Source organism: Erpetoichthys calabaricus, chromosome 11 (genome assembly GCF_900747795.2).
Source record: "Erpetoichthys calabaricus chromosome 11, fErpCal1.3, whole genome shotgun sequence".
Lineage (NCBI taxonomy): Eukaryota > Metazoa > Chordata > Cladistia > Polypteriformes > Polypteridae > Erpetoichthys > Erpetoichthys calabaricus.
Window position 1 is genome coordinate 41271086 of NC_041404.2, and position 17933 is coordinate 41289018.

The window sequence follows — 17933 nt, forward strand, 5'->3', positions numbered from 1 at the left end:
TCACCCATAAAGATGATAATTCAGAATTGCCAGTCTATCACAAGACACACATGGACAAATTTAGAGTCACCAATCAACCCCAATGTGCTCCTCTTTGGGATGTTGGAGCAAACCAAAATACTGGAGGAAACTGATAAAGGCACATGGAGAACATTCACACTCTACACAGGCACTGCCAGGACTTTGGAGATGTGCAGGCTGGTGTGCTACCATACAGCCCCAGAGTAAATAAATAATGACAGTGAACAATCCAAGAAACTGAAGACGTGTGCAAGATCTATTTCCAGGAGGCTGAGTGATGCCAAATGCAGGACCAAAGAATAGAGCATTATTAGTGGGTTGTGGTTTCTGCCATCTGGATCCCATTTTTGTCCAGAACTGTCCCCCCTGGCATGAAAGAATTTCAATAAGAGGAGCAGAAAAGGAACTGTTTACTCACAAGTAGTCACAGAATCCCACTTTTGGATAATCTGGGCCATTCTTATATCACTTTGATGATGTCACCCATCAGGCATTCCTGGGGAATGGCAGCAAGCCATGCCAGCAATTATGTGAATTTCCCCTTGGGATTAATAAAGTATCTATCTATCTATCTATCTATCTATCTATCTATCTATCTATCTATCTATCTATCTATCTATCTATCTATCTATCTATCTATCTATCTATCTATCTATCTATCTATCTAAAAAGAATGACCTTGAGTGGCCAAATCAAGAGAGACCTGCAGATAGCTAGACGCTGTTGGAGGATTCTTTTCAACTTCATAAAGAAGTTTCCACTTTGCTGGTTGGAGAGGCGTCAGCCATAAAACTCATCCTGGGGAAACTGACGTCGGGTGCAGATGTTCTTTGTGTGTGGAGGATGAAGGCTCTGACTGCAATTCAACGAATCCCCAAAGCCTTACAAATGCTTCTGAAAGCCCTTTTTTTAAGATTGCAAGACAGATTACTTAAAAGCCTTAGTTTTCATGAATTTCCTTCAGTTGTGGCCCAATCTGCCGCTAACTTCACTCTGATGACCAAGCCCCTTGTCAGCTTCACGGAACTGTACGAGAATCGATGAGTAGAGCACAGAGACTCAGAGACGTTATCTACCATTTGCACAGGTACAAGAATGCAAGTACGTTGAAAATCTTGAGCAGTTCCCTCAAGTCAAGCAGACAGACCTCCAACAAGGTGCTTGATTATTAAAGACAGTCAAAAGAGAGGAGGGGGGGTTATCAAGTAGAAACACTAATATACTTCTTGACATCCCAAATATCTTTAGCAACCATTCTGATTGCTTCTAGAAAGAAACTCCTCTCACCAGGGCTGTGGTGGGAAAGGAGATACAATATCGTCAGTGACAGGACCCCCTTGATGATCCCAGAAGGTGACCCTCAGAAGAGCATGTGTGCCATATATGTAACGAAACTCTCAGTCCATTGGTGTCTGAGTTTATGTTCAGAAGTCCACCCAATGAACAGAGAGAGTCCTGGATGATAAGGGTCTCTGAAGGTGTCCAGTGCTTTATTCCAACAAATGACCTCAATGGAGGGAAGAAGAAAATCAATAATCCCCTCTTTGGTTTTTTATCACCATTTATAAAGATTTAATTTCCCCCGGGGTGGTGTTTCCAAACCATACAGTGATATCTCCACTTAGGATGCTTTCTAGGAGACCTCTGTGGACCTGCTTGAGGGGCTTGGCAGGTCAAACTAACTTTTTCCAGTAGTCTTAGAGAATAAAAGTTGCTGCTGAGCTGTTTTAAGGATGTCCATGGCATTTATCGACCAGTTCAGTTTATTCTCAGGAGCTTTACCCCATCAATCTGCTCCACTTCATTGCCTTTAAAGGATAAATTTGGTATTTTTCATGTCAGAGTTATTTCTTCTCAATCATGGTATATTGAACATTAATTTGTCACATATAACAGTTTTTCTAAAGTGAAGCATTTTTTATTAATTTTGAAAGATGTCTCTCAGTTCCTGCAATTTACAACAGGGATGAAGGCTACCAGGGTCCATAGGTGGATGAAAAAGCCCAACATTCAAAAAGCTCAAACTTACCAAACACGGCCATTTTTCAAGGCAAGAATTCTATTGGATATGAATCCATTTCTTGAGATGGTACAAAAATTATTCAAATACTGTATCTATCCATGTCACTTTAGAAAGGAATAAAAAAAAAACAAAAACTGTTTTGTCTTCATACAGGGTGTTCCTATGTGACCCTGTTTTCCGTTTTTCTATTCTTTATTATATGTAGTGTGGAATATGATGCTCTATAGCGCCCCTTGAACCCACCAGACAGACATCCAGGACACACGTTTAAAAGCACCAAGAATACTTCCTTTAATATTCTTCTAAAAAGTGCACAAAACACCACACTCTCCACAATTCTCCAATCAATAATAAATAATACAAATCAATAATAAGACACACTCCTCCAACTCCCAGCAGCTCCGTCACACTCCCACCCAACTCCGACTCAATCTGCTGGGGTTTCCTAGAGTCCTTTTAAAGTCCATGACCCGGAAGTATTTCTTCTCCGGGTCAATACCACATCTTCCTTCATCATGTATTCCGGAAGTACTGTGGGCTTCCGTCCTCGTGACCCCGAAGCCCTGACGTCATCGTTATATCCTCCTGGTTCTTGGTGAACTCCCCCTGGCAGCACCCATGGCACCCAACAGGGCTGAAGAACCGGACTCCATGTCCCAGGCTGCCTTGTGGGAGTCCGGGGAACCATTTCCATCCAGGGGAGCTGCCATCTAGCGTCCCGGGGGATGCATTGTCCTGTAAAGGCTGTTTTTTTCATTTGAGGGACGTTCCAGCCAGACTGAAATGCCGGCCGTCCATCACAGTAGACTTTACCAAAATGCCTCAAATCCCATCTGCTTACAGCTCTGCGGTCAGGGCCTGTACTTTAGTATTTCCTCCCCTTTCCCTTCTTCATTTAGAACCTCACACAATTAGACCGACTGAAAGAACAGGCAGGAGAAAGAGCTACACATAAAATTAATTATGTATTATAGGTAATATGCCCAAACTTTAATAAAAGTAAAACGACTGTTACAAAAATACCATTACAGCTGTCATTGATGGAGGGAACACACACGTCCATCCAAGAAATTTTGGGGAAACAACCAGGCTGCCTACTTTTAATAACTGATAAGTCCAGAAAATAAACAGGGGCAAATATCAAGAATATAGAAAAGGCAGTATCACCAGGTAGGGGAGATTTGTTGGTTCAAGGCCCTGTAGAGCGGACACAATATCTGCAGTCTACTCTTCCCAAAATGAGAAGATCCCTGCCAGGAGTGTCCCAGATTTATAGTCACTGGAGCAGAAGGGGCAAAGTGAGTTACCCTCATTGGGTGGCTTCTCTGGGCTGTGGGTGAAAGGAGAGACAGTATCGTCAGTGACAGCACCCCCTTGTGTCCCAGAGTGGTACTGCATACCTCTGATAATCCCAGAAGGTGAGCCTCAGATGAGCATGCGTGACACGAGGCATGTTTATTCCGTTCCGTGCCCAAGTATGACGGTCCACCACCGGCCTGCACTCACACTGTGCTTAACGCTCTGGGCCAACTTCATGCAAAGCCAAAACAAGATCCAAACACGGAGTGACAGCATGAACGCCAAAATGCTTTTCCTTATTTCTTGTTGTTTTGGAGTCGTGTTGGGCAGGATAACGCTCTACCCTCTTACAGATTTATTGAGTGTGCAACACAGTGTTTTTCTGTTAAGTGTGCCGTACCTATGAGAAGATTTTTACAGAGACAAATGATGTTAAGGGACAAATTTGAAGCCTTTCTTGCCAACTACAATTCACGTTCATATGTAAGGTGAGAATAAAAACCTGTTTTTAACTCAAATCATGTCATGTCTATTTGCCATACTCGGGCACATTTGGCTATCACACTATTCCTAAATGCTACTGAATCGTGCTCAGGCCCAACTCTTCCAAGCAGGCCACAGGGCACGGTACAGTTGGCCTGGCACGGATGCGATCACACTAGTTAAATGAACGAGACTTTGTGGGGTTAAATGGGGACAAATGTGCTGCTTGGGCATGGAACAAATTGCCAGTGTGAGTACCCCCTAAGTAGCAGTGCATCTTGGGTCCATAGACGTCTTTCAGTCTTATGTTCTGGCCAGCTTGGTCTTTGCCACCACATGGCCTTTGACGCACTTGAATAAAAACACAAGGGAAGTTCCCTTTTCAATCATTTATTCAACAAAAACATCAACACATGAAATGGTCTACTGGGGGAAAAAAATAATTGCCCCCTTGGCCTCAGAAGCTGGAATTTCTCCCTTGGTGGAAATGACTTCTTGTAGGCATGTTCCATAACTCTCCACCTGTCTTTGACATTGGCTTGGTAAAATTTTTTGACCTCTCATCTCTGTAAAATTTCTTCAGTTGAAGGATGTTTGTGAGTTTTCTTGCCCATGATGACATCACACACGTCACTAGCAACAGAACACCAGACCCTCAATATCAATTATTTAAATTAAATTGAGTCCACCTGCTTACTCCCTATGGAGGTTCTAATCATTGGTAGCCAATCTGGAACACCTAATCCTCATTTTATGGATTTGAAGTGGTGACAAGTGTAGAGGTGGACTTACTTACTGCATGAGAAATGTACATTTTTGTTAATTCAGACTATGAGAATGAATACATCATGTCAGTTGTATGTGTTATTCGGTCAAGCACATCACCGTTATGTGTAGGCATGAAGATCTAATGCTTTATCAAATAAGTTGAAAAAGTGAACACTTTCCATGGGGTGTATTTACTTTTTCAAATTACTCTAATGGGGCAGCACGGTGGTGCAGTGGGTAGCACTACTGCCTCGCAGTTAGGAGACCTGGGTACTCCTTGCGTGGAGTTTTCATGTTCTCCCCGTGTCTGCGTGGGTTTCCTCCGTGTGCTCCGGTTTCTTCCCACACTCCAAAGATATGCAGGTTAGGTGATTTGGCGATCCTAAATTGTCCCTATTGTGTGCTTGGTGTGTGTGTGCGTGTGCCCTGCAGTGGGCTGGCTCTCTGCCCGGGGTTTGTTTCCTGCCTTGAGCCCTGTGTTGGCTGGGATTGGCTCCAGCAGACCCCCATGACCCTGTAGTTAGGATATAGCGGGTTAGATAATGAATGGATGGATGGACATTCCTCTAATTGTGATACTGTAAAACAGCCTTATGACCAGCTTTCCCAAACTTCAGTTTAGTAACTGCTGTGTATGCATTTCTAATGTGACTGTAATGGTGGTCCTCAGGGCTTCCCTGTTTTGGTCCACACTATCAACAAATCTCCTGGCAGCTGCAGCACAACTGGGGACGGTTATGAAGGGAGCCATTATGGTGCTATGAGCTGCCACCCTAAAGAAGGACAAGTGTGATGAAGGGAAGAACATCAGTCACTTTCACCTCTTTGGATTTGGTAGTCTGGGTAAAGAATGGGGAGATGTAGAGAAGTCCATGTGAGGTGAGGGTGCCTGGGGACGGAGGTTGCATGGAATGCTGTGTCTTAAGTATGGTCAGGCCTTTATGGCCAAGGAAAAAATAATAAAGGCTCAAACTTTCTCATGATGCAAATAGAGATATTCACTTGACAAGTCAGAGGTTCATTAAGTGAGCCTTAACCGAGTAGACATGCTGGTCAAAGCAACATCCTGATGTTCAGCTCAGCCTCACCGGCTACTCCTTTCTCCTTCTCTCCCCCTGCAGAATGATTACCGGAAGCTATCTATGCAATGCAAGGACTTTGTGGTTGGGGTCCTAGACCTGTGCAGAGACACAGAGGAAGTGGAAGCCATTCTTAACGGCGACGTGGATTTGCTTACTCAGACTGACCACAACAGGCCGTGCCTCAGCCGAGTGAAACTGGCTATCAAATACGAAGTGAAGAAGGTGCGTATTATGACATAAAATGTACTTCTTAAAAACCATGACCATGAAGAAAAGCACACTAAGGTAAAAATGCAAACCAGCTGCCATTAGCTGCAGGCAAAGCAACATGCGCTCCGGTGCACATGGAACATGTAATGTGCATATTTAGTGAACAGCACACTGTAATGGCCCCGATTCACACACGGACACATCGTCAAGGGACCTGTCCCTTTGCCTCACCTCCAGAGCCATCACACAACAAGCAGCTGCTGACAACAGATGAAGTTCATCTTTGTGCGTCACGCTTCACTGAGTTGGCGCTATCAGCTGATGAGGCTGTTACAGACAGCTGGAGGGCAGGGGAAAGGCGACTTTCTCACTCAATGGGAAGCAATGAGAGATGAAAAGGGGACGTTAAGTAAGAACGACAGACTAGATGTGACAGGAGCAACAAAACAGAAAGATTTACATAGATACTAATTATGAAAGGGGCTAGAAAAATAAGCACATTACTTTAGCTGCCCTATTATTAAACTAGCATTGAAAACGCCCGCTTATTAAAATGGGTTTCATAGTACAAAGGCAAGACTGCCATATTGTCATGTCCATCAGGCAATCATATGAAAGGCACTATAAGATAGATAGATAGATAGATAGATAGATAGATAGATAGATAGATAGATAGATAGATAGATAGATAGATAGATAGATATGAAAGGCACTATATGATAGATAGATAGATAGATAGATAGATAGATAGATAGATAGATAGATAGATAGATAGATAGATAGATAGATAGATAGATAGATAGATAGATAGATAGTGCATCCAGAAAGTATTCACAGCACATCACTTTTTCCACATTTTGTTATGTTACAGCCTTATTCCAAAATGGATTAAATTCATTTTTTTCCTCAGAATTCTACACACAACACCCCATAATGACAACGTGAAAAAAGTTTACTTGAGGTTTTTGCAAATTTATTAAAAATAAAAAAAACTGAGAAATCCCATGTACATAAGTATTCACAGCCTTTGCTCAATACTTTGTCGATGCCCCTTTGGCAGCAATTACAGCCTCAAGTCTTGTTGAATATGATGCCACAAGCTTGGCACACCTATCCTTGGCCAGTTTCGCCCATTCCTCTTTGCAGCACCTCTCAAGCTCCATCAGGTTGGATGGGAAGCGTCGGTGCACAGCCATTTTAAGATCTCTCCAGAGATGTTCAATCGGAGAGTTCACAGAGTTGTCCTAAAGCCACTCTTTTGATATCTTGGCTGTGTGCTTAGGGTTGTTGTCCTGCTGAAAGATGAACCGTCACCCCAGTCTGAGGTCAAGAGCGCTCTGGAGCAGGTTTTCATCCAGGATGTCTCTGTACATTGCTGCAGTCATCTTTCCCTTTATCCTGACTAGTCTCCCAGTCCCTGCCACTGAAAAACATCCCCACAGCATGATGCTGCCACCACCATGCTTCACTGTAGGAATGGTATTGGCCTGGTGATGAGCGGTGCCTGGTTTCCTCCAAACTTGACGCCTGGCATTCACACCAAAGAGTTCAGAATTTTCTTTCTCATGGTCTGAGAGTCCTTCAGGTGCCTTTTGGCAAATTCCAGGCGGGCTGCCATGTGCCTTTTACTAAGGAGTGGCTTCTGTCTGGCCACTCTACCATGCAGGCCTGATTGGTGGATTGCTGCAGAGATGGTTGTCCTTCTGGAAGGTTTTCCTCTCTCCACAGAGGACTTCTGGAGCTCTGACAGAGTGACCATCGGGTTCTTGGTCACCTCCCTGACTAATGCCCTTCTCCCCCGATCGCTCAGTTTAGATGGCCGTCCAGCTCTAGGAAGAGTCCTGGTGGTTTCGAACTTCTTCCACTTACCGATGATGGAGGCCACTGTGCTCATTGGGACCTTCAAAGCAGCAGAAATTTTTCTGTAACCTTTCCCAGATTTGTGCCTTGAGACAATCCTGTCTCGGAGGTCTTCAGACAATTCCTTTGACTTCATGCTTGGTTTGTGCTCTGACATGAACTGTCAACTGTGGGACCTTATATAGACAGGTGTGTGCCTTTCCAAATCAGGTCCAATCAACTGAATTTACCACAGGTGGACTCCAATTAAGCTGCAGAAACATCTCAAGGATGATCAGAGGAAACAGGATGCACCTGAGCTCAATTTTGAGCTTCATGGCAAAGGCTGTGAATACTTATGTACATGTGCTTTCTCAATTTTTTTATTTTTAATAAATTTGCAAAAATCTCAAGTAAACTTTTTTCACATTGTCATTATGGGGTGTTGTGTGTAGAATTCTGAGGAAAAAAATGAATTTAATCCATTTTGGAATAAGGCTGTAACTTAACAAAATGTGGAAAAAGTGATGCGCTGTGAATACTTTCCGGATGCACTGTAGATAGATAGATAGATAGATAGATAGATAGATAGATAGATAGATAGATAGATAGATAGATAGATAGATAGATAGATAGATAGATAGATAGATAGATAGATAGATACCGAAGGAGATTTCACATTTTTCCCAGTTGATTCCAGCTGCAGTTCTTCACTCTTCTTACTCTTCTGCTGCTGGTATCCTCATATCTCTGCAGACGCCTCTGTGAAGCATCAATTCGTTTTTTTCTGTTTTTGCTTTCAAGATTTTCAGGAGGCTTTATAATACACAATCAATGAAGACAATGCTACTCAAATCCATTTTATATCAGTAAGAGATAAATGGTGAAAAAATAAATATTCTCCTAAGGCAAACAGTAAACTACATTTCCTGTACATTGCCATACAGTATGTTGGCATTATAATTCATGCGGGGTTCTGCTAGACTGGACTCCTCACCCAGGAGACATTTTAGTATTTCAGTAGTCCCACATGTGTCCACACTCTTACATTGCCAATTTAGAGTTGCCAGTTCACCTAACCTTGGATATATTTAGGAACGTGGGAAGTAAATCCAAACTGACATGTGGGAGTTGTATAAGATCTACGTGGAAAATGACTGGGCGCAGGATTGAAACCCACAATGTTTGATTGGTGAAGTGGCAAGAGTAACCAGTGTTCTACTGTGCCATGCCGTGACATGGCTAAGAAAAGGAAATGTATCTTCAATAAACAAAAGCCTCTGCAACCCTAAATTAGATAAGGCAGGTACAGCTTGGGGATGGATGGATGGATGGATGGATGGATGGATGGATGGATGGATGGATGGATGGATGGATGGATGGATGGTTCTTTTCATGTAGCTGAGAAAATACCAGCCAATTGCTTTCCACTTGTGGTGATGTTCTTCTCTTTCAAGAGCCATATGTAAAAAACATTTTTTATAGTATCGATGACTTTTAGAAAATGCCTGTTGGTGTCATAAAAACAGCTATGATATGCAATATGGTCGACAATTTGAATTTCTAGTGATCTTTTGTGAAACATTCAATAAGGCCACTGAGAAATTATAAGCCAATAGTCGGAGAGGGCAGCAGCCCCCCCAGCGTGTCTGTCTCCCTGCTGTTCTGTGGCTGAGTGGGAGCCATGCTGACTGTAATGGGAATACAGCAGAGTAATTATCATTCCCTCGCAATCTTGCTGTACTGCCTGTGCGCTACTCAAATAATTGATAAGAAATGAGACTCTAAGCGCCTGCCTGAAATCAGCTGACAGTACTGAGACTGACGCTTCTGTTAGGAGATATGACTGCAATAAAAATGCATGGAACGGTAGCTGGTAAACACATGAGGACTCCTATAGCAAACTTTGTGTTCTTTAGCCACCAGGCCTTTCTGCTAAAGCCAAGATTTTATGACCAAACAGAATTGAGTTGATTTATTATTTATTTAATTAATTAATTATTGTGGGCAGCAATACAATGAGGTATCTGCTGCTGTAGCATTCACAGCATGTGGACTCAGGTTTGGTTTCGGCCCAGGCTTTGTCCTGTGTAGTGTCTGAGTGTTCTCTGAGGGTTTCCTCCCACAGTTCCATTTTGTGTAAAAGGTGAGAGGCCTCCTCAAGGACCGGTTTATGTCTTGAATCAGTTGACATCATCTCAGCATGGGCTTAAATTAAACACAGCAGGCAGTAAGATAACATCAGGTTAGGTCAAGTTGGGGAGCATGCACTGGTACAGCGTGTTGCCGCACCCACCCCATGAAACAGTTTGGGATCCTGGTTGGCAACCCCCCAGGCAGACACCCGGTCCAGTCCCACCATCCGGAAATGACCCTCCATCTACCACAGCCAGGTGTTACGTGAACGACCCCTTGGCCTGGTCCAGCCACTCAGGTCCCCAACAGCGAGGATCCTGTGAGCTGGATCACCCTTGAGTAATCGTGCCACATGACTGTAGTGCCGTAACTGACGCTCCCTCACAATGCAAGTGATGTGCCTCATTCGGGACTCCGTGTTCAACCGCTCATTCACCACAAAGTCAAACCAGCTGTACCCAAGGATTCTCCAAAGAGATACAGTACTGAAGGAGTCCAGTCTTCATCTCAGGTCACTGAATAGCGTCCATGTCTCGCAACCATATGGTAAGACAGGAAGCACCACACCTCTAAAGATTGGACCTTTGTCCTTTGCATAGATATCAGGAGCGCCACACACCCCTTTCCAGCAACCTCATGACCCCCCCCCATGTTCTCCCAATCCATCTACTGACTTCATAGGAAGAGTCACCAGAGACATGAATGTCACTGCCAAGGTACGTAAACCTCTCAACAAGGTCGACATTCTCTCCGCAAACAGACACACTGCTGATGGCTGAGCCCAACAGATTATTAAAGGCCTGGATCTTAGTTTTTATCTAGGACACTCGCGAGCCCAGACCCTCAGACTCCTCACTCAGTCTCTCGAGCGCCCCAAACAGAGCCTCCATTGACTCCACAAAGATCACAGCATCGTCAGCAAAGTCAAGATCAGTGAATCTTTCTTCACCAACAGATGCCCCACAGCCACTGGACCTCACGTCTCTGCCCAACACCCAGTCCATGCAAGCATTGAAAGGAGTAGGAGCAGAACACACCCCTGACGAACCCCAGAATCAACTGGTAAGATGATGGCACATGCCTAAAGACACTTTGGAAGCCGATCTCAGGCCAGCCTACTAAGTGCTACCTTCACCTTCACACACGTCCAACATTACATGATGGTGTTGTGTGGTTTAAATCAGGAAGATCCAGGTTTCTTGCAGAAGTGTTGTGTTGATCACAAATACATGTAGTGACTCTGAAGGCGATATAATAGTTGCAACTAAACACGTCGGTTGTAGCAGCTATCATAGGGGGCCTGTTCACACATAATGGTTCACCAAGAATGCTGGGAAAAGCAAAAACCTACCAGTGACAGGCAATCCTGTGGAAGAAAACACCTCATGTGGACCAGAAGGGTCAAAGGAGAAGAGTGAGAATTGTACAAGCAATCAGACGGGTCACAACAAAATTCAACATCAGTGCACGGAACGTCATCTCAGAACGGGCCACTTATTGGACTTTGCCTTCAAATAATCTACAAGAGGTCAAAGGTCATGTTGGGTGCCAATATTGTCAGAGAGAGAATAGCTCATATCCGATTGGAGCTGAAAAAATGTTGCTTGTATTATTATTGTCTTTGCAGTGAAGCCTTAGCGTTAGTATCAGAAAACAACAAAACATCATCTTGGTTTTCAAGAAAACTACAAAATGCCTCTATGACTGTCATTTTGAACTGTAAAATCGTGACGTCATTCATTCTCAAACGTGAAGTCCTATTCCTCGCAGTGAGTGGGTGTGCGACTCTTCATCACTCTATCTATCCTAGTCAGACTATTAGTGCAATTCCCTGGACTAAGCTTCTGAGATGCTTGATAAATACGAGCGCTGATGTGAATCCTATTAAACAGTGCAACCACAAGGGGACGCCATTGAGCTCCAAACCTCAGACACAATAATGCCGAACAGAATTCTGGTTCAAATAAAGGATTTTATTACTCTTCTTCACCAGAACAGCAGCAAAATACATCAATTCACAATTCTCTCTTTCCACCTCCAAGAGTGTTGCCCGCTGCCTCCCGTATCTGGCTCATTTAATTGAAGTTGCAGGCTCTCTTTTAAATTCGACCCGAGAACTGCTTCCAGTCTCATGCTCTAAAACAGAGGTGTCCAACTCTGGTCCTGATAGGCCGCAGGGGCTGCAGGTTTTCATTCTAACCATCTTCTTAATTAGTGAGCCGTTTTTGCTGGCGATTAACTTGTTTTGCCTTTGTTTTAATTGACGTGACTCTGATTCCTTAGTTGTTTCTTTTGCCTTAATGAGCAGCCAAATAATTATGAGACACAAAACAAGTCTCCACCTGACCAGCTAACCTGAAAATAAAGAAAGGTGAAGGACTCGGTCATGTTAGTCTGCTCAGGTCACCAAAACATCTTGACAGTGGTCTTAGAAAAAACAGAAAATCAACAGTCTGCTGTGGCAGAATGAGAGCAGCGACAAGTCATAATATTCAATTCTTCTTCTTTTTTTTCAGCTGCTCCCGTTAGGGGTTGCCACAGCAGATCATCTTCTTCCATATCTTTCTGTCCTCGTCATCTTGTTCTGTTACACCCATCACCTGCATGTCCTCTCTCACCACATCCATAAACCTTCTCTTAGGCCTTCCTCTTTTTCTCTTGCCTGGCAGCTCTGTCCTTAGCATCCTTCTCCCAATATACCCAGCATCTCTCAGCACATGTCCAAACCAACGCAATCTCGCCTCTCTGACTTTGTCTTCCAATCGTCCAACTTGAGCTGGCCCTCTAATGTCAGTCAGTCATTCTCCAACCCGCTATATCCTAACACAGGGTCACGGGGGTCTGCTGGAGTCAATCCCAGCCAGCACAGGGTGCAAGGCAGGAACAAACCCGGGGCTGGGTGCCAGCCCACCGCAGGGCACACACACCAAGCACACACACTAGGGACAATTTAGGATCGCCAATGCACCTAACCTGCATGTCTTTGGACTGTGGGAGGAAACCGGAGCACCCGGAGGAAACTCACACAGACACGGGGAGAACATGCAAACTCCACGTAGGGTCTCCTAACTGCAACGCAGCAGCACTACCACTTTGCTTAGGCCTTCCTCTTTTCCTCTTCCCTGGCAGCTCTGTCCTTAGCATCTTTCGCCCAATATATTCAGCATCTCTCCTCTGCACATGTTCAAACCAACACAATCTCGCCTCTCTGACTTTGTCTTCCAACTGTCCAACTTGAGCTGACCCTCTAATGCCCTCATTTCTAATCCTATCCATCCTCGTCACCCCAGTGCAAATCTCATCATCTTTACCTCTGCCACCTCCAGCTCTGTCTCCTGCTTTCTGGTCAGTGCCACCGTCTCCAACCCATATAACATAGCTGATCTCACTGCCATACTGTCACTCTTGCTGATACCCGTCTGTCACAAATTACTCCTGACACTCTTCTCCACCCATTCCACCCTGCCTGCACTCTCTTCTTCACTTCTCTTCCACAATCTCCGTTACTCTGTACTGTTGATCCCAAGTATTTAAACTCATCCACCTTCGCCAACTCTACTCCCTGCATCCTCACCATTCCAATGACCTACCTCTCAATTAAGTCCTGATATTCAATAATGGCTTTAATTAACAGCAAGAATTGGCTTCTCATTAAGAAACTGGTTGGAGTGAAATTGGCTGGAGTTTGACATTCTAATTTAGCTGGTCATCTGTTGGCTCCTCTCACATCTCATTTCTGTTTGTCTGCCATTTAATGAAGAAACAAATCAATTCAGATGACTGGATCCCTAAAGACAGGGCTATTAAAATGAAGGGAAAGGAGTTAATTAGCAGTGAAAACTGCTTGCCGATTAGGAAAAGGGTTAGAAAGAAAACCTGCAGCCACTGCAGCCCACCAGGACAGGAGTTGGACACCCCTGCTCTGGAGCATTTCTGTGTCATGCAGAGGCTGGCAGCACCCTCTGGTGGTATCCAAACACCCTGCCAGGACTGTATTTCCGGTCTCCAACTCCCATGCCACCCTGCTGGTGTTTTAATCTGGTCAAGCTTTGACAAACACTGCCATCTGTCATGTGGGGGAATGTACTGCTCCTGGAAAGCCTGTTCATCCAGTCCACCCATTATGGCCTTCTGGCCAGGATGAAGGACAGATACATGCCTGTCCTTCCTCCCTGGCACCTACAACAGCTTCAGAAAGAGCTGAAAGTCACAGTCAAAAAAACCTGAGAAAACTGAAGAGGGGTGATTGAAACGACCAGTCGAGACGTACAGAAATGTCACTTAGAGCTGTAGACATGTGCTTGATGCCAATGATTGTCTCCAAAGTCTGTGATGAGAAGTTTTAGGTGAAGGGTACTGATACTTTTGTCCATGCCATTTCTGTTTGTTGTATTATTTGAAAAAGTATATTTGGTCATAAATCAAACTTAAAGTCTCTGTTCTATTAAGTGTGATACCCGGGAGGAGCCAAAAGAAGAAGAAGAAAATGAAGAATTGTAGATGCCAGGTTGTCAGATGTCAGTTTCTGTTTAGTGTAGCGTACAGCCAGGGTCCTTGCCCGGCCGGGACGTCTCCACACTGGGAGGACCGGGGGAGCAAGCGTGGCCATAGTGTTACATCCCCCCTGGGTTGCAGCTGTGCCTCAGACTCCTGCAGGGCTTCATGGGAGTGTGGAGTTTGGTGCAACCCCATTGGGATCCGCAGGTAGGAGTTGCTGAGCCCTTATGGTCAGATCTTCCGCCACACCTGGAAGTGCTGCTGGAAATGAGCCATCAAGCACCTGGAGCACTTCCAGGTACCTTATAAAAGGATCCAGCAGCCACTACTCGAGGAGGAGGAAGACGAAGCTTGAGTGGAGGAGTAAAGGAGTGGAAAAAGAAGAAAAGAAAGAGAAGTGGAAGTATTGTGTGCTTTGGACTGTGTTGTGCCTGTGGGAAATGGGGAAAGCGTTTCCCACGAGGAAAAATAAAAAATAAAGCATGTGTGCCTTGAACTTGTGTCCCACGCTTGTCTGTGTCGGGTTCAGGTGGCAGTGCCAGCCTGGTGGTCCACATCAGCTTAAAGAAAACAATGAGTTTTGTTTTTAAATGAAAGGGAAGAAGATTTTCAACACTTTGCCATACCGCCCTATGACTGGCACTACACTGTGTCTCCAGTCCAATCTCCAGAAAAATGCCCTCAATGCAAGACTTTGTCCCGCATCTAAAAGCTGTGCACAGAGTGCCCCCTAGTGGGCAGCTAAATCTCACTCTTTCTTCATTCACGTGGACCACCAAACCTCTTTCCTTAAAATTCCCTTTACAGATTCTTGTTCTGTGAGTTTGTTTTCACTCCATTCCCATCTGGAGGGCAGTCATATGTCAAAAAGTGATGTTTGCTGACATTATAAACGATTCAGTGACAATGGCCAGACCACAGATGCCAAGCAAAATTGATATGTGAAAGTAGCATCAGTCATCTCGCGTGTGGACTTGCACTGCACTGTCAAATATAACGCCGCTGAGAGGCTATTCATATATCCAAGTGACGGAGGACAAGTCCACATCACACTCTCTTCAATAACTGACCCCTTCTCTCCACCACGCATGCTAAGTAATGAGTCCAAATGCTAAGTTGGAGGAACTGAAGAGATAATTGTATGCCAGCATAAAGCTACGTGTAGTAGGCAGTGGCGAAGGAAAGATCGATGAGTCATGGTATTAGATTTGGCTGGTAATCGCGGCTTAACAACATTCATTAGTTTTCGTCTAAGAGGCCTGTCTTGGTGGGAAGGGCTGGGCAGATAAGGATGAGGAAAAAAGCCTTCTGAGCAGTGACAGATGAGCGAATGGAGACACCGGCCGTGCGTTCGCTTGAATTGATTTCGTTTGACGGGATGCTTCCTCCCTTAAATGTCAATTTGTGTTTAGCCCGACGTTTATAGCGCACAATGTGGAGTTTTCTGAATGTCTCAGCAATCCATCAGTCCCGGCCTCCAGCTATCTGGGCCTCTTGCCTTTATAAATCGAACGACGCTCCAGTCTTTTATAAGACTGAGGTGCCGCCACTGAATTTAGGCCAGCTGCATTCACGGCCGCTCGAGTTGCTTTATTTAATTATGTGAAAGTTAACGATAAAATGGACACTTTTAAATTATGGCTTAACTCTGCACCAGCGATGTCACATGGACAATATAAAGTCACCAATGGGTGATATTTGGAATTCAAATTGGGCGTCTATGAATTTAATATCTCAGAGCAGACTGAATGAAAACTAATTTACTGAGTCCAATGAAAAATAAATATGCTGAGCTTGTCGGCTGAGTCTCCAGAAATACAACAAATATGACGGCTTTGTTGCTCGCTGTGTCTCCCACCTTTAGTCAGACAGCTGACAGGCTGCGGACCTCACCAAGGTAATGTGAATTGGCCTTCTTTCCTCTTCATTTACTTTTTTATAAAATCATCTCATGGGAATGGAACTGATTTGCCATCTTCTGAGAAAGGCCCCTTATAGTGCTGTGGGTGGTCACCTGGTCGGTAAGGAAAAAATTAACCCAGCAGACGTGGAAATAATCCCAATAATCTGGTGCTGTAACCTTCCCACGCATCATGGGTGACCAAGCAGGAAAAGCTTGGGTTGCTGCTGGAATTGTTGGTGAGACCATCAAGGTGCTCTTACCCTATTGTCTCCATGTGGATCCCAATGTGCCAGTGCAGTAATGGGGACACTGTGCTGCAAAAATGGCGCAGCCCTTCAGATACGACATAACGCCATGGTCTCTGTGGTCATTAAAGATCCCTGGGCATCCTTTGTAAAGAGCGGGGTGTATCTCGATGTCCTGGCTAAATCGTCCACCACGGCATGCTCATTCTGGCCCCCAAATAATTTAATTGGCTAACTAACTGTCTCTCACCTCGTCACCACTTAACAGCTAATGTGTGGTGTGCATACTGGTTCAAAATGGCGGCCATCGCATCATCCAGGTGAATGCTACACATTAATGGTGGCTGATGTGCCTCCCCACTCACTATGTAAAGTACTCTGAGTAGTGAGAAAAGTGCTTTGTAAAGGTAAAGAATTATTAATTATTATTATTATTATTATTATTATCCTTTTACCACCCTTGAATGAGTGCAGTGGACTGTGTAGTGTAGCAATTGGTCTCTGTCTGGTAGGGCAGATTAACAGGGGCACCACGAGAAGGTTTGCTACATGCCCCCAGTGTGGGCTACATCAAGCCATGCCAACAAGGTTGACCCTGAGCTACATAGTGTATGCCGAATCATCACCAGAACATTGCGAAAAACAACCTACTTTATACAGGTTGGCCGGGATCGCACCTCCCCATATACGACAAGAAACCAGTTCAAGAGTAGCAACTGGTGGACTCCAGACACCTACTCCACCACCACCAGGAAGTAAATCGCCGACTGCCTTCTCGTCAGAGCTTTGCCACAGTGGAACCTCTCAATCCAAAGCAGTCCACAACTCATAGGTTCGAATGGTGGCGAGAAACTGACCGTAGCCCTCTCAATGAAGCTCTACTTGCACTTCAAGAGCATCTACTCAATGGAACATCCCTCTCTAGGAAAGACTGGGTCGTGCTTAACCCAGCTAGGTCAAAGGTGGGCAAAACAAGGGACAACCTATATAGATGGGGCCACGGAACAAGCGCTGAATGCCCCTGTAGTGAGCCCACCCAAACAATGAACCACATTCTCCTTGAATGTTCCCAAGGCCCTACATGCACCGATGAAGATCTTAAGGATGCTAATGACGCTGCTCTTACCTGGATACGGCAGTGGCATGATAAGATATGAATGAATTATTATTATTATTATTATTATTAAAATACAGCTAGGAGATTTTATTTTAAAAGGACTAGTAGAAAGCACTAACAGGAGATGTTCAAGGATTGAAAACCAGGAATCAAACAAATCTTTCATCACAGCTAGTGGGGAAACAAATCAAGAGTTTAGAAGATTAAGTCTTTAACCAGAAAAGCACTAAAGAAATTACTGAGGTTTATTCAGTTTGGGATACAACTTAAAGGACATGCCAATACTCACATGGTCGCGTCAATGACGTCA

The 17933-nt window shown here is 44.5% G+C and overlaps 1 protein-coding gene across 1 annotated transcript in view; it reads left to right on the top strand.

The window, feature by feature from the left end:
* LOC114659998 (short transient receptor potential channel 7) overlaps positions 1-17933 on the top strand; it is a 292643-nt gene that overhangs the window by 129125 nt on the left and 145585 nt on the right. The window contains exon 3 of the mRNA XM_028812533.2: positions 5716-5898. Within this exon, the coding sequence (XP_028668366.2) occupies positions 5716-5898 (183 nt within the window). The remainder of the gene's footprint in view (positions 1-5715; positions 5899-17933) is intronic.